Below are 16,768 nucleotides of genomic sequence, written 5' to 3'. Positions count from 1 at the left end.
TCCTTCAGCTCAATATCAGCAGCACCACCTGAGGTTCCTAAAGCAGTTCAGAGAGACACCATGATCCCTCGCCACAGCAAGATTTAGAGGATGCCCCTGGCACTGGGTAAAATAGAAAGCCATATCTTTAAGAGAGCACAGCTAAAGTGCTGTGGACAAGCCTTGCCCTGAGCATCTTTGTTAACACTCAGCCAGTTCCAAACTGATATCCTTGCTGTTTGAATGATTTGCATGGGTTGTCACTTCACAATACCTCTTCATTCTTGACTTGAACAGTTGTTACTCCAGACATCCTTTAAAAGCAGCTCACACATCTGCCAAGAAGGGCAGTGCTGGGCACCGCATTCCTTTCTGACTTTTTTTTTAATCATACTGAGGAAAGATGGACTAGATGATCTGTAACATGTGACCATGCTCACGCTCTCCCTCTCATACATGTCTTAAACGCATTAAGAGTTTTTCCGCCGTTTAGTATTATGCCAGTAGACATCAGAAAAGTAGAAGGCAGGCCCATGTTTTCATCATTCCCAAACAATTTATTAAACTGGTTAATATTCCCATATTTTTTACCCTATTACAGAAGAAGTCTCAGAGCTTTTCCTACTGTTAGAAGCCTGGGAAGAAATCTCCTAAGTCCTATTATATATTCCACCCTTGCTATGCCTATGAAGAATACATTCTCAGTTATTTGTGGGTTTCCAGTTTCAACTAATATGAACATTCTTATTAACCTTGGCACTGTCATCTTTTAAAAAGTCCAGGGAGACCAACTGGGTCATTTAAAGAGTTTACATGGAGTCATGTAGACCAAGATGTCTGTCTTGATTATCCAGTTTGACATCCTGTAGATGTAGAGTATACATCATAGCACTACACCCATCATTTCTGAATGAGCAACCGCGTATTTTTAAAAGGCTGTTCAGCTCTGATTTAAAGAAGGCGTTTTGGATAAAACATTTGTTTTGACAAAAGGAGTTTTGGACAAAAGAATCCCAGGCTGTAGCCAAGGACACAAATTAGGCTGGCTACATGGAAAGCCTTAGCAGAAGAAAGATGGAGAAGTCCTGTTCCACTTAAATTGAAAGCTGCGATCACTCTTAAAAATAAGTAAGGAAGTCTTTCCTAAAAGTTTTTCTTGCTGCCTTCCCAAGACAATTTGAAAGACAAACCAGCACACTCTGCATACACCTAATCAAATTTTATAGCATTAAGTTTTCACATTCTGCAACTTGTCAAAATGTAAACAGCTAATGATATTTTTAAAAGAAGTTAATTAACTGTGTTGCATTAGTAAGTCCTATGATGTTAAAAAGACAAAAAAATCCATCTTGGTTAAAATATCCTCAGGAATTGAACTGAATAGACTCTTTTGTTCTCTGTGTTACTCAGTGTGGGTGGCTTGGCTATTTGCAAACACAGATAGAAATCTGTGAGCAGCAATTCAGACTTCCATGCCTCAACTTGTTCAGGGAGTAATACGCTCTTTTGGAGCTTCTGATTTGACTAAATTACATTAAATCAACAGCACAATGGGGAAAATGAGGGAAGCACAATCAGTGAGATATTCAGAAATATTCTACCGAACATTATGAGCAAAGTTTTATTCAACATAATCTGCTTCAAGAGTCACTAGTGCAGTTGTGGATGTCTGTTGAATTTAGATGCCTGCTTCCCTGGTGCCTGGCAGAAGAAAATAAATGCTTACTACCACAGTGCTTTGAGAGCATGCAAATATTTTTTTGTGGGGTAACCATGCTTAAAAATTACCATCACTCTGCCTAAAGGCACAGCACTCCTAGTGTTCTCTAATTCAGAAGGTGGTAAGTTGACTTTTTCAATGAATAAGCAGAAACCAGCTATGACTGTGTAGTAAGTTCTGCATAGCGAAAAGTGATGGTAATAGAGACTCTCTCAGGTTTTGGTTTTCTTTTTAAAAATAGTTGCAAACATAAAAATGACTGAACTACAGACAGACAGAATGTGTGAAGACCCATAAACCTTTTAGGAACAGAGGTGGATTGCAGCTTGGTTAGGGCCTATAGTATGGAATATGGAATAAACACACACCATCTTTATCCTCAAGTGCCCATATCTGTTCATAAAGTTCCACAATATTGAACTGATTAAAGCTCAGACTTCAATTGGGCTAAAGAAAAGTTATGCCTTTTATGATTTGCATTAATAAGACTTAAATTGCTATTTTTCAGATTGGCTGTAATGATCATTGTGTAACTGTGCATGTGCTTTTCTAATATAAATAATTCAACCATTTAACATTAGTTTTTTAAAATGGAACAAGGACAAGTCCACTTGATGAACTGATGACCTGCAAAATTTCAGATATTATCACACTGAAGAAGATGGCAGATCAATGCTAAAACTACATTTTCAGAACACGTCTGTCGTACAAACTTTCAGTCTGGTAGAGTAGTAATTATTCTAGCAAACATCTCTGCTTAATTTGATAGGCATCCTTCAGTATCTCATTCTTATTGCTATCACCAGTCGTTCTACTGTAAATAGTAGCTTTAAACTACTCAAGCAAGTCCCCCCAAAAAAAAGCCCATTGAAAAGCTTTTACTTACCTCTCTTCCAAAAACCTGAAATAATCCTATTTTTAGGAATATATAAAAAACACCACTATTGTGTGATACGCTCAGAAGATCAACATTTTCAAAATAATTAATGAATAGTATGACTTTCAATTCTAGGGTGCCAATTTTTTGATCCTGTAAAGAGATTTTTGGAGAATGAATTCTAGGACTAAACAGGTCATTATCCAGACATGGGATGTCCACTGATGCACATCACCGACAATCTTCTTCGGAGACAGAAATTCACCCCTTACTCTAGGGAATACGGTAATGCTGACAACTGAAAACTGCCACAATGCTCTGCATCACTTTCACTGCTCGTCTTTTGCTCCAAGGTAAGAAGCTTAAAAATTTACTTTAACTGTATTTTAGGATCACGGAGCATGGAGCGGGGGTTCTTTTTAAAGCAGGGTTTGTATCAGCTCTTCTCCTCCTTTTCTACTGCCCTCCCTCCCCAAGTCCTGCCTCCTCACCCCCGCAGAGAGAAAGCAGAACAAGGAGTCTGAGGGCTGAAGGCTTGAGGCAGGTGAATCTCCATTAGAGTGTGGTCCAAGAGTTCAGAAAAAAGAAAAAGCCCAAGTTCCCTCACTGACTTATTCCTCCCTTCTCCTCCTCCCTGAGAGCAGCACAGATATGAACCAGGAAAAGCACCGAGTTTCTGCTTCACTTTTTGCCTGAATGACTGGGAGCTCCCAACATAACACTAACGAACTGCGTCTTTCCTTAGGAAGCCTGGAATTTCTAGGTGGGCATGGACAGTGGTCTGAGCTGACACTCCTTGTGTAGAAGGGCTAAATATCTCCACACACATCGTTGGGCATCTCCACAGCACACGCAGCCGTCAATATGGAACCATGTCTTTCTCCTCTCAGAAATTAAGTGGTGTTAGCTGGGTCATATTCACACATATGGTAGGAATATTTTAGAAAATGAAACCAAGCAAACAAGCCTGACCAAAAAATCCCCAACAACAAAACCAAACACCTCACCAGAGCTTCAGAACAAACTGTATCGTACGTTATGGCAGTCAGGGACCAACAAGTTTTAAACCAAAACAAAATACAAAAGAATTGGTAAAAGCATTAGGCAAGTCTTCAATATTTTCTCATATTTTATCAAGTTAAATGCGCTTCTTTCAGTGAACGAGCACAGATAGCAAATCAAGACAGGATCTGATCTGACTGGTGCAGAAAGGTCTTTTTTAAAGTAAATTCAACTACAGCACCCTCCAAGAGTTAACAACGTAAAAGAGAGGAAGGAGCTCTGAGGTTAAGGTTAAGGGCAGCATCACAAGGGTAACAGACTGAAAAAAAGGGAAAAGAAAAATGTTAAGGCTGACATTAGGAAAACATTTATTATCATGAGGATGATTAGATAATGGAATAATTTCCCAAAGGAAGTTGTTGAGTCAAACAGTAGAGGCATTCAAAGGAAACCCAGATAAAAACACCAGGCAATTGATCTGGAGGGCAGCCCTGCACTAATGACTCAAGAGGCTCTTTCCAACTCATTGAGGATTTTCCTCCTCTTGAAAACAACAATTCTGAACTTTCTATAGCAACACGTGAACAAAAAGCAAATGCAAAACATTGCACAAAACCAGAGAAGACATTTAACTGGAACCTTGGTTTCAAGGTTTTTTCCTCTATAGTACCAATAAACTGTCTATATATGCATTCATTACTTCTAAGAAATCCTACCACATATTGATGAGCATGGTGACACTGAGAAGATACATAAAGCTCTGAAAATATATTTACCGAAGTAATGACAGGAGCTATAAAACTTGCCTTATGAAACACGATGGACATCATGAAGAAATCCAGCAAGAAATTTTCTGAAATATCTCTGTAGTCAAATCGGAAGAAGATCACAGTAAAGCTCAAAGTAACAAACTGATTAATAGGATTACAGAACGAGGAGCGGAGGAGTTTCATCCCAGCAACTGTTATCAGGATAATATCACAGCTGTAAGAAAGGCAGAAAGAAAAACCTAATCAAGTCAAAGTCATAAAGCATTAAATTAGGAAGGTCTTAAATACAAGTAGCTGTGCCAGATGTATTTTAGATCACTATATATATCTAAATCTACACATCTTACTGATTTCTGATATTATTCCCATGTTCTTTTAATAATCACATTTATTCTACCCATGTGCAACTTCACATTTTTCCCTTATTACACACTTGTAATCTGTAATAATGAAAGAACTCTGTACTACAAAGAACAGCATTGACTACTACAACCTAAGAATCTAAAAAGGATATTTTTACATTGCTCTTAAAATAAAATTTAAGTTTGTGAAGTATCTTGGCACTTCCATTAATACATTACTATAATTTGTAAAGAAATCTTGAACTCCAGGGTTTTTATTACTAGAAATTTCACATGATGATACAGTTTACAATTATTCTCCTAATTTCATTAGCCACAATGTCAAAATTCTGGATAGAAACACTCATAGATGTAAAGTGATTAAAATTCTTACCATTGTTCTTGATCGGAAGGTCAAGTATTTCTATATAGAAATTCCTTCATCAGATGAAAAGAAATTGTGTGTTGCACCTATGTGCTGTAAAATGTCTGCAATCTGCATTTTACTCTCCCTTCTTATATTCCAGAGAGTGAACTTCAGCTGAGAACTCTAAATAGCAAGTGACCACACAGAAAAACCAAGAAGTCTAACCTTTAAAAATTAAAGTGCTTGCTGCTGTATCTCCAAGAAGGTAACATTCCTCTTTGAACTCTCCAGAAAACAACACAGTTTTCTGTGTAAGAAAATACAATTATGTGAGAAGGAAAGATGGGGGTAATGTGTTGGCACCTCCTGGATTTAAATAACCACTCCAGTTTCTGGATATATATCTAAACTCTTGAGACAAGGGTGTCCACCTTTTTAAATTTTGGTCGTAAGATTATTACAGAATTAGAAAGATGGTCTTGCTTAGACAACAATTTTGATCTCTTGATAATACAGCCCGTTCTGGGGGTTAGATCCTAGAAAGGTCTCAGACACAGATTATTAATTTCTAGATCACCTGGGTAAATTAAAATCCAACCTTGGCTCCTTCTCCAGCATGAGTGCAGAATCAGGCAGCAAGCAGCTGTCTAAAGCCACCCTACGGAAATTCCTCAGGACAGTGACATGTCTGAAAATACTCTCCCGCCTAACTCACCTTGACCTCAGCCTGCAGGTGAGGATCCTTTGTCCCCCTTTTGTCCCCCCCATCCCCTCCAGCACACCTCAGTGCTTCTCACCATTCTTGCAGGGAACTGCGCACAGCTCTTTTCCTTCAAATGAGCAGCCGTGCAGCCAGACTTTTCTGCAGCAGCCTACTGGTTACACGGCTTCCCTGGGAAGGAAGGAACCCAGATCCAATCACTTTCCAGCTCTGGAGGGATTCGGACACACATCTCATCCTGCAAGTTACCATCAACTCCTCCTTCCTTGGCTGAATCTGTGCCAAGAAGAGTTGGAAGGTCTTTTTCAGTCCAAGGCAGAGAAGCACTGATGGGCACTGCCCTGAGATGTGACATGGTACTGGGCTCCAGACCACGAACACTTGCACGATTCTGTATTTTACTCAACAACCACTAAAACCCACAGCAACAGGGTCAGGAGCAGGAATTGAAACACATGATTCCCCACTCCTGTAAGAATTTCCTTACTGCCAAAGCAGGAGGAATCACACGCAAACCTCCTGTGGCCTCTACTTTCCTGGTAAGTGCTTAGCAGTTGGACTGGTTAATGGAAATGGACAACACCACTTTCTCTATCAAGGTTTTTAAAAGGAAGGATATCAAAGCAGAGAACTCAATCTTGATCACATACAGGAGATGCTGCAAAACAGCTCTCAGCTCTAAACTTTTTGGTTTCTGGGTCCTAGTCAGGATAAGAGCGGAGACAAGTGATGTTTTCAGAAAGCTCTGGGCATGCTCAGGCTCAAGCCTCCTAATGAACCATCACATCAAATTTTGGAGTGTTTAGTGATATCAGGTACCCTCAGCGTTTTCTGGAAGTTGAACAAGTATATCTGGATTGCAGTTTTGCATGTTGATGACCAAGAACTGTACTGGATCTATTCCTGAAAAGACAACCCAAACCGAATAGAGATGTACAAGTAAACAGCCCCGTGAACTGAGAGCCAGGTGACTTCTCTTAAGCAAGATGCACTGTCTTTTTGATGCTGATGAAAACAAACAGGGACTTCAATGCATAATGAGTGACAAAGTAGGCCAGGTATCTGCAAGATCCATGGAAGGTTCTTCTCCATCCTGCTGTGAACCAGTATACCTGCTGCCATGACTGACACTTGACAAGCCAGAAAGCTCTCAACAGGTTTTTATCATTCTAGCAAGGCTCCTGCATCTGCACATTTCCAGCTTGATTTTATTTTATGTGGCATTTATTCATTATTGTGTATCTTCTGTAACGCAGACTAACTTTATCTGAGTGCAGGTCATTCTAAAGGATCACCAGGACATCACTGTTGGAATGAAATGCCAAGCTTACCTTATTTCTCACCTTGTCAAAGCTGTTCTTTTCAATTTGCCCCAGATTTCTGAGTGGAAAATCTAGTGACTAAGCTAAATAGATTCTGAAGCAACTAGAAGCCATTCCAGTGTGCCCTGTATAAACCGTTTGGATCTCACATCCTTTGGAAAGAAAAAAAATATCTTTTAACATGGAGGAATTTTCACACGGAAAATTTAAAGTTTCCTCCTTGGATCTGTTAACATGTGGAAAATTTCACCAAAAAAAAAAAAAAAAAAAAAAAGAGAGAGAGAGACATTTTAAAAAATAATGCTCTCAGGGGTAACAGAAGATAATTTGCTCATTATCCCTCTTCTTTAAAGATATTGCCACACAAGATGCTTTTCCTGGGGCCTGAGAGAGAGAAGGGGGGCTTATTTGTGAAGCCTCCGTGGCAGGTAGCACGGGCAGGCACTGCAGCTTGTCAGCGTGGGTCCCATTAATAACCAGCACATCGGGGTCTGGGAAGCTCAAGCAAACTCTTGGCTGCAAAGGAGCTGTTCTGCCTCCTCGGGAAGCAAACTGCCTCAGTCCTTTAAATCACAAAGCAAGATGAAGCTTCTTTAAAAAACGCATGCAAATTGAGAAAAAACTTCAAAAGCAAATCAGGCAAAATGTACCACCTCAGCCACTTTCAGACACGGAGCAGGAGAGTGCGTTCCCTCCTCCGCAGCGTGATGCGGTCTGATCCTTGGGTGAGCAATAACTAAGGAATGTTCCAACAACGGAAACCAACACGTTAACCCTCAGTAATACTGTACACGGAAAGAGCAAGGAGAACCCAGGACTCCTCACAGGCTTGCAGAGTTGAGGAGAAAGAAGTAGGACCCGAAGATGAACGTTTTGTGCGTGGCATTGCCATGGGAGCTGCTGGGGAAGGGTATTAAAGAGGAGTGCCGGAGAAGAAGGGACCCTGGGAGTGCTGTGGATAGACCTCAGTTACAAGAAAAAGAGGAAAACACAGGTTTTAAATCCAAGGTGATCACACCGACACAAGGGGGATGGGGAAGGAAAGGACTGTAGTATTCCCCTACAGGCCAAACAATCAAAGGCTGACAAATGTAATTACTTTCTTTAATCTCAAGATTTCTGGGGGACTGACGCACTACTTCTGAACACTTGAGGGAGGTGACGCTTTAAAGTGCAATCTAGCTTGGAGGAATGACTATGTAAAAATAGCACCTTCCTAACCCTACGTATTTGCTCTGTGCACGTATTCAGTCATGTCTGCTAGTGACAAACGACATTTTGATTACCTTTAGCTCTGCCAGCCTTACAGAACCAAGCAGAGGGATGAGTGTGAACTCAGTTTCACCCTGGACAACACACCTAAGCTCCTGAACCACCTTGGCCTTAGCATCTCCCCCAAGTGCCTGGTTGGAAAAACATCGGTGGGGAACTACACAGGCTATCTCCGAGTGATGGCCGAGAGCCTCTGTGGAGAAGGAGCTGTCTGGGAGGAATATGCAGAAAATCAGATGAACGACCTAGTCCTAGTTTCAGCCCCTAAAAGCAGGGGCCACATTTTCCTTATAGCTGTGCAGTCCCTAAAGCTGCATTGCTCTTCAAAAGACAGGAATAATTAAAACAACATGCAATGTTTACATCAAAGTTCTTTTATTTAATATTTAAAGTTAAGAATCTAAATTATTATTAATACTGAGGAACTCCCCCGCCCTCCAGCAGTTTTTCTTGCTGCTGGAACCTTCCTTCCTGAACACAGGCTGTTTCTTTGTTTTTATCATCTGCATCACTGTCATTCTGATAAAAAGACTGCAGAAACTCTGCTCGCTGGGGATACTGCAGTCACTAAGCCTGCTGAATATCTGCAGTAGGCAAGTCACTGACCAAAATATTTACCATAAAAGGCTGTCTGCAAGGATCACACTGAGACCACGGATCAGCATCACCAGTGCTGCTTAATATCAGGCATCAGACCCTGGAAAAACTTGTATCCCTGCCTTTCTCAAACCACTCTTAATGCAGGACTACCCACCATTCTACACTGTTGAATATTTTATTCAGTCTTGCCTTAGAAGACTTGTGCGGTGAAGCTGCTGATAATTCCTTTGGGAGACTACGTCGTAGTCTTAAAAATCCTCAGCTACGAAACGTTTCCTGATATCCAGCCTAGATTTCTCATTTTCATCTGATTAATTCTAGTTACCCCACTGTGTTTATGCCCATCAAACACCTGCAGCCTGGTATAGTGTGTCTTGCTTTTAATTGACAGTTAGACATTCCATATATATCTATATATAGCTCCTTAATCTTTTAATTTCTTTCTCTCTCACTGGAGTCATGTCTTAGCATGTGCTAAGGTAGTTTTGCTTTTTTCTTTGAGCAAAGCCAATGATTATTGTACACTGAACTAATAATGCACGAAAGCAAAGTCTGACAAGCAAACAGACATTTAAGAAACAATTTCATTTTTCAGTCTTCAGTCTAAAACCAAATATTCTACTAATCACATACTTACTGTGTACCAAGCTTCTTGTATTTACTAATTGAGAAAGCATCAATGGTGAGGGCATTCAGTATTATAGCTGGATACAAAATGTATTTCTCAAAGCACTGAAGCCACACATAGAGCCTTTCAAACCACATCAAATGAGCAGCATCTGAAATAGAAGTTCAGATAATGGATCATTTCATCAAAGAATCAGCATTTTTTGCACTGCAGTACTATAGAAGAAACCAGTTAGCTCACATTAATAAATATAACCAACCAATTCATGAAACAATGGAATTCATAATTCTTTTGCAATAGAGAATCATTTTGCTCTTTTCTGATTTTAGAGAGTATCTGTTTTGCTGCTTATAACTGCACTCATGAGAAGCACTCAGAAACAATAAAAGGTGGTACATGATAGATGGCAGTTTCTACATAATCCAATTACTTAGTCACTATATTAAATAGTGCTTTTAGTGATGCAACGACTGCAGAGGGACCCTCTCCTGCTCTGGCACCGACCTGGTGGATGACCTAGGGAACTTCCTTTGAACTTTGCGCCTCTCCTTCCCCATCTTATAGTGGTGAAACACTGTTCATTAGACTGCAAAGCATCACTGACCTCATTGAAAAATGAAATATCCTTTGAGATCTAAAGGCTGAAGAATTAACAGGAGCTAGAAACTGGCACAGATGTTTCTCAAAACACTTAAAACAGCCACTGTAAAAGTATCTGCCAGGATCACATCATTCACCAGTAAAGAGTATCTTTTTGCGTAGTAGAATCTTCTAACATCACAGTGCTTAATATGAATGTTAAACAAAACCTGAATGCTCTGTGCAATTCAACTGCTATAAGAACTTCAGTGAACTGAGTGCAGAAACACTTGTGTACAGACAAAAATAATGTCTTTATTCTCAACTGACCTCAGCCAGACAAGATTATTGGAAAAAACTGAACACAAAAAGGCAGAACGTGGTATTGACTCAGAAATAACAGTGCTAGCTACTGAACCTCCAATACTCTTCCTTGCAGAAACAATGCATACGGATCCCACACTCCCACATACACCTTTTCAATGACAGGCAAAGACGACGTGCTGAGCCAGCAGATTTGTATGTTCTGCAGGCACAGCTGTGTATTGTATAGGCTCAAAGAGAAAGATCTAAAAGCAATCCTTTCAAATTAGCTTTAAGTCATGTTTTACCAGCATCTTAAGCTAAGGCAATGCTCTTGCAAAAATCTGCCTTCAGAAAATATGATGAACTTCTGTTTCTTGTAATAATGTCAAAATATTTCCTCCTCTTATTATCTGAAGGCCACATCCTAAAAGCTCCTACATGCAGCAAAATGCCCATTTTGGAATCTAGCTGTTTTTCTCCATTCCTCTCCCTTCCTCCTGAACTACAAATTGCTCCCAGAGCTCCACTCAAGAACTTGATCCAACTGCCCAAAGCTGAGCTGTGTGTAAGAGCTCAAGCTTGAATAAAGAGATATGCATATCAAGTAGACCAAAAAGAAGGTAGCTGCAGGAGCAGGGAGAGATGTGTGCAGACAACGCAGACAGAAAAAAAAAAAAAAAGCTTACATTCAGAGGGGGCCCAGGGAAAGATGTGGATGATTTGAAAAAGCTTTACATGAATCTGTGGGGTATAAAACAGCGGTGGGGAGAAGGAGAAAAAAAAATAGTCTCTAGTGTTTCAGGGTTTCTTTCCCACTCAGTCCTGCAGTGGTTTCTACACATCTATTATACCGTAAGTTCACAGATCTTGGCCTCAGCCTTTCTTCCTGCAGTCAGGCAAAACAATGACAAGTAATAAATGAGTTATCTCATAGGGGCATCATGAGAACTGGTCTGATGATTGCTATTCCGTGGAAGGCCTGAGAGTTTGAACAGCTCATTCAGAGTCTATGAAACAAAGCCAGGAATAAACTCATGGAATTGTCAATACCAGCTGCTCGTCTAATTGCAAGCCGCCATTTGTCTCCTCATAGCACTACACTTGTCAAAAATTAGGAACCTGAAAATGAAATTCTATGCAGTAAAAGCTCCTCACAGACATCTTCTTTTGTGTACTTGCCCTTTCATTGTCCACACCTGACAACTACAGGATACTGTCCTTTTCCAAGCTTCTCTTTCTATACAAACAGGGAACCTTTAAGCTCAACTCCCACATTTTTCTTACAGGGTAAAAGAAAGAAGACAGCCTGTCAGACGTATCTATCAAAGGGATTACACAACCTTTTCCTCAGCCTGTCTCATCTCAGAACATGATAAAAAGCCTCTGCAGCAGCCTAAGGGAGTGAAAAAAAAATTATATATATATATATAATTTTCTCTTGTTTTTCTAACACACAACACCAGCTACATTTCAATAATACGTAAGCCCCACAGCGCAGAAATGGGCCACATATAAAACGAGGACTGCAAAAGAAGGAAAAAAGCCTGTTGGCCACAGCAGGCAGCATGGGAAATGCAGCTGGATCTCAAAGCAGAAGGAAACCCATCTGGGGAGATCAGTCTGGCAGATCTCTACCCTCAACCTTTTCAAAAGCTGAGTCATTACATTTAGGAAAACAATGTTTTCTGACAAATGAAGACAGACTTAATCAGGACAAGGGAAAGAAAACTTAGAGTAGTCTTTTATGATTAAGTGATGTAACAGACAATAAAACTCGGTTATTCATCAGAATTACTGATCATCAGGGAGAGGAAGCCCTGAACAGTGTTTTCAGCTGGGCATGATCCTTAGTAAGATTTATATTTCTACTACACTTTCCTTGGCATATTGCAGTAAAAGTTAAAAGGCAATCTTCAATGAAGTCTCTTGGGTACTTTTTTCATACCCAAACCTTGTTTGGAAAGTAATCGTTTCAAAAGGTGTGATTTATTTTTTTTTTTTTTTTTTTTAAAAAAGATTTAAATCCTTAATGCATGGTTTTGCAGAGAGTGATCTGAACTCTTTTGTTGTCTAGCTAAAGAACACTAAAGTCCCTCAGCAGACTGTGTTCTGACAATGCTGTCTTCAAACACCTCAGGAACATATATTGAGAATGATTAAGGCACAGGATCCATCAAGATATGACAAGCAAGCTTTTGGCTGGTAGCAAAAGCAAGATTAGAGCTGGTGTGGAAAAGAAAAAAACGAACACCTGTGCTTCTTGAAGTACACTGGCTGCTTGCAGAAATAGCTTTATCAGAACAGGAAATCAGACCTTGACACACTAAAATATTTACCGATACTAGCATGTATCAGGGCACTACCCACTGAAGCCAGCAAACATTAGCAAGAACAAATCTTCAAGAAAATTTCACAGCTCCTTTCAATTCTAATGTTCCTCTAAGAGTGTTCTGATGGAAATTGGAACTCTCAGTGGCACTACCCTTGCTGTTCAAAGGATATATAGTTATATGCCAGAAAGTAGAAAAATTCTGCCTCAGTTTCATCAATCATTTAAGTTTTTAAATTATATAAAATGCCAATCTATTAAGCATGAACTATAACGTATCAAGCGACACAGCGAGTAACTACTGTAATGTAAAAGCAAAAGGCAGATCAAATGATGGCTCGTGAAAGGCCATTTAGGGCCAGTAAGATGATTAAGGGATAGGTGCATTTGACACAGGAGAAGAAGCTGAGAGAACTGGGATTGCTTAGGCTTCAGAAGACAAGACTCAGGGGTATATTATTAATGCCTGATTGAGGGCATTTTGGCAGTATAAATACTTAATGGGGAGGGTGAAGTGATGGAGCCAGACTGTTCTCAGTCGTGCCCAGTGATGGCACAAAAGAAAGTGGGTACAAACTGAAATTCCATTTCAACACACTTAAGAAAAAAAAAACCAACCCAACCCAACCTTTCTTACTGTAAGGATGATCACATGCTAGAACTTGTTGTCCAGAACAGTTGGGAAGTCTCCATGCTTGAAGATATCCAAAAGTGGACAGAGCTCTGAGCAACCTGCTCTAGCTGACCCTGCTCTGAGCAGGGGCATTGGACTAGACAATCTCCAGAGGTGCCTGCCCAGCCGCAGCCGTTCTCTGCAGTGGTCTCAGGAGACTACTTCTACAGGTCCACAGATGTGCTGATGATGGGGGGGGGGGGGCGGGGGGGGGCAGGAAATGGAAATGATGGGCTATGCATGCTATTCAGAAGAGAGAAATGTAAAGCATAATTTATTCTCCCTACTCTGTTCCTTCTGAATATTATTTTTTTTAAACCAAGACAAGCTGCAAGTCATTGCATCCATTCTTTAGGAAAGATTTTATTACAAACCTCTCACTTCCCGTTGCTGGTGCTCTTTGCTTTTAAGGATGGGGTGGGAAATCCACAGCCAGGGGTGATGCTTGCGAAGCTGAGGCAGTAGGTAATGTGTTACAAATCCCACAGTCCATGCTAAAGCAAACAGGACAATGCTGAGAAACGGCTGGGCCAAAAGAGAAAAAAAAAAAACAGGAACACAGTTATAACTTGCAAACAACATTTTTATATAAAACTTCTTTTTTACATTTTTTTAACACTTCCTATAATTGTAATTTTTGTGCAATTAATTTTTATTCCTATGTTCAAACCCTCTGACTCCATAGGTGGATATGGACTTTGAAATATGTATTTTGCACACACTATTAACCAAATTTTTCCTCCCTAAATGAAAGAAAAAAGGCAAGTGATCAGGCTTATTCATTCTGTCCCTCAGGTTCTGTATTATAAAAGAGCTGTGGACATGCAGAGGTTTAAAGAAAGAGACAGCAAATAAGTAACAATGAAATTAATACAAATATCCATAAACTAACTGCCTTGCACAAAGAATGTTATCATGACTAGTATGTACATTTTCACTCACTTTTCCCACAATCTGTATTCTTTCCAGTTAAAGCACCCTGTGGTTTTGCGTAAGAGATAGTATCTTAGGGGGGAACAAAAATAAAGACAGATACACACCCTTAATGATAGAAACACAGTACTGGCACTGACAGCAAATGACAGAACAGCAGCTGCTGTGCAGACAATGAGATCCGATTTCAAGATTTCTTTCTGTGAAAATAAATATTTTATACAAAATTAGCAAACCAATACTATTTTAACCAAAGTAAATGAGACTGTTCTCAATTATTCACAGTCTGCATTGTGATAAGGCTAATCAGCACTCCCTGATACAAAAGTATTTTCTCCTCTCTGCTTTGGGAAATTATTTCTTCACACTCTAGGTTCATCAAAGTAATCACATTTACATTCATCATGCCTAATTTTAAATTATATTTTTAAATTTTAAATAATGTAGTTTTAGGGTTGAAGAAATGAAAGCAATACATTTTCATACTGAGTCTGATTCTGTTTAAGGAATATAACTTTTATGTTATGACTTTTTTATTTTGGGGAATCAAAATTCTGGTTCCATTTCCTATTTGCAAGCTTTAAAGTTTCTTCAGATTCACTTTCTCTTGCATTACTGAAATGACTCATGCTTCTCTGTAAAGTCTTCAGAGACACAAAGTTAATACATTTATTATGTTCTAAAGTGACATGTCCCATTCTCTGATTTTCTGTATTGGAAGCCAAATTTTGGCAAGATTTTATGGATTTCAGGCAAGGCCTTTTCCTAGTGTCACTGAATGATAATGAAAGGACACGTCTGCCTTTACATAAAGATCTATAACTAGGGTAGGAGTAATTTTGTTTCTAAAGATTGGAAAATATCACTGTCTTCCCAGCCCATTTTTCTTGTGATTAAAATGTCATTCTCAGTAAACAAACAAACAAGATAGCTTGCGATCTGTGCTATCTTCCGAATTGTACTTCGGAGGTCACCCAAGTGTCTTTGTGAGTAAATGAAAAACTTGTCTTAGATTTATGAGAGGGGCATTTGAGTTCAGCACTCAATACTACTGCTAAGTCATCAAATGAGTAACTGTTTGTAGCTTTTGGTTTAGAAACTGACTTACACTTTAATTCAAAGACATCTAGAAAAAAATAGGTGAAATGCAACACTTTTGTTAGAATTAGCTCATCCGATGTCCTGGTGCTGCAATCTAGGTAGTCTTCGTGTATCTCATCAGAGAAAAATTAAAAAAACTAAAATAAAGATAGGATAGCAAAACTACGAGTAACAGAGACAAAAAGAAAGCAGGCAGAACAAGCAAACAACAGAAGGGTTGTGAATTACAGGGGAAGCTGGCAGCAATCACTATATTTAGGCTGCCTATCGCTCCCTGTTATGAAAGAAGCTTCTTAGCAAAAGGTCAGGAGCACCAGCACTTCCACTTACTGCAGCAGCCCTTTGAAATTCAGCAGGACTAAAAAGCCTTCAGGCTCGAGAAGTACTCTTGCTTTGTCCCAGGAAACTCCAGTCTGGCTTAGCTGAATTCTCAACCCATCGCCACTGCTCTTCCCTTTCCCAGGCTGCTCCGGAGCACCTACCTCCAAAAGAAGAGGGCTCCCTCCCCTCTGAGAGCCTTGCCCTCTCCAGGCAGCCCTGTACTCCGCAGGGACTGTAAGTAGGAAGGTGTAGGAGCAGAGTCAGGTCTTCCTAAGCCTTCCTGACCATCTTTTCAAAACACAGCCCTGCTGGTCTTGCTCCTTGCTTCTTGGCCATCATATGCAACAGGAGAAACACAACACGAGGGACCTCTCACAGGAAAGGTCTTCTCTTCCCTTGGTCCCTGCCTCTCCTCACAGGTCCTCTCTGTGCGGTTCAGACCTCCTCTCACTAGCAAGTTGTGTACCCATCTCTAACTCAAGTTGGTTTAGTATGCAGAGCAGTACGCAAAAAACCCGGTCAAAACCCTGATAAAGATGGGTAAGGGAATTACTGCCAATGCATGTAATGTAAGTATTTTTTTAAAAGATGTTGCATACGAAATCTATGTAAAGCAGCAGTTATTTAGCTTTTAAAATTCAGCATCTGAGACAGTTAAGCAGTGCCAGATTTATATGGCACTATTTCAGCCCTTTTGTGAGTACATATTATGAAAAGTCTCGATCAAGTATCATTTTCTGCACAGCTGAATCTAACTACTCAATAATCTAAAACAAGCTTATAGGAACAACAAACACACTCCAATCATATTTTCAAGCTCTTCTGTACAACCAGAAAGGATTACTATTAAAATAACTCATTTCTCTCACAATTGGTTGACTGAAGAAGCTGCCACTTTAAGAACTACATCAAAGTAGCTAGCTGTAA

The 16,768-nt window shown here is 39.8% G+C and overlaps 1 protein-coding gene across 1 annotated transcript in view; it reads right to left on the bottom strand.

The window, feature by feature from the left end:
• The window catches only part of PCNX2 (pecanex 2), a 159,735-nt gene that overhangs the window by 67,966 nt on the left and 75,001 nt on the right, over positions 1–16,768 (bottom strand). Inside the window, exons 18-21 of the mRNA XM_055809946.1 lie at positions 14,527–14,619; positions 13,861–14,011; positions 9,609–9,750; positions 4,385–4,562 (exon numbers count right to left, since the gene is read on the bottom strand). Of these exons, the coding sequence (XP_055665921.1) occupies positions 4,385–4,562; positions 9,609–9,750; positions 13,861–14,011; positions 14,527–14,619 (564 nt within the window). The remainder of the gene's footprint in view (positions 1–4,384; positions 4,563–9,608; positions 9,751–13,860; positions 14,012–14,526; positions 14,620–16,768) is intronic.

This window comes from Falco peregrinus, chromosome 7, assembly GCF_023634155.1.
Source record: "Falco peregrinus isolate bFalPer1 chromosome 7, bFalPer1.pri, whole genome shotgun sequence".
NCBI classification, from domain to species: Eukaryota; Metazoa; Chordata; class Aves; order Falconiformes; family Falconidae; genus Falco; species Falco peregrinus.
The sequence above is the reverse complement of the archived record's forward strand: the minus strand, read 5'-3'. Positions and strand labels throughout refer to the sequence as shown.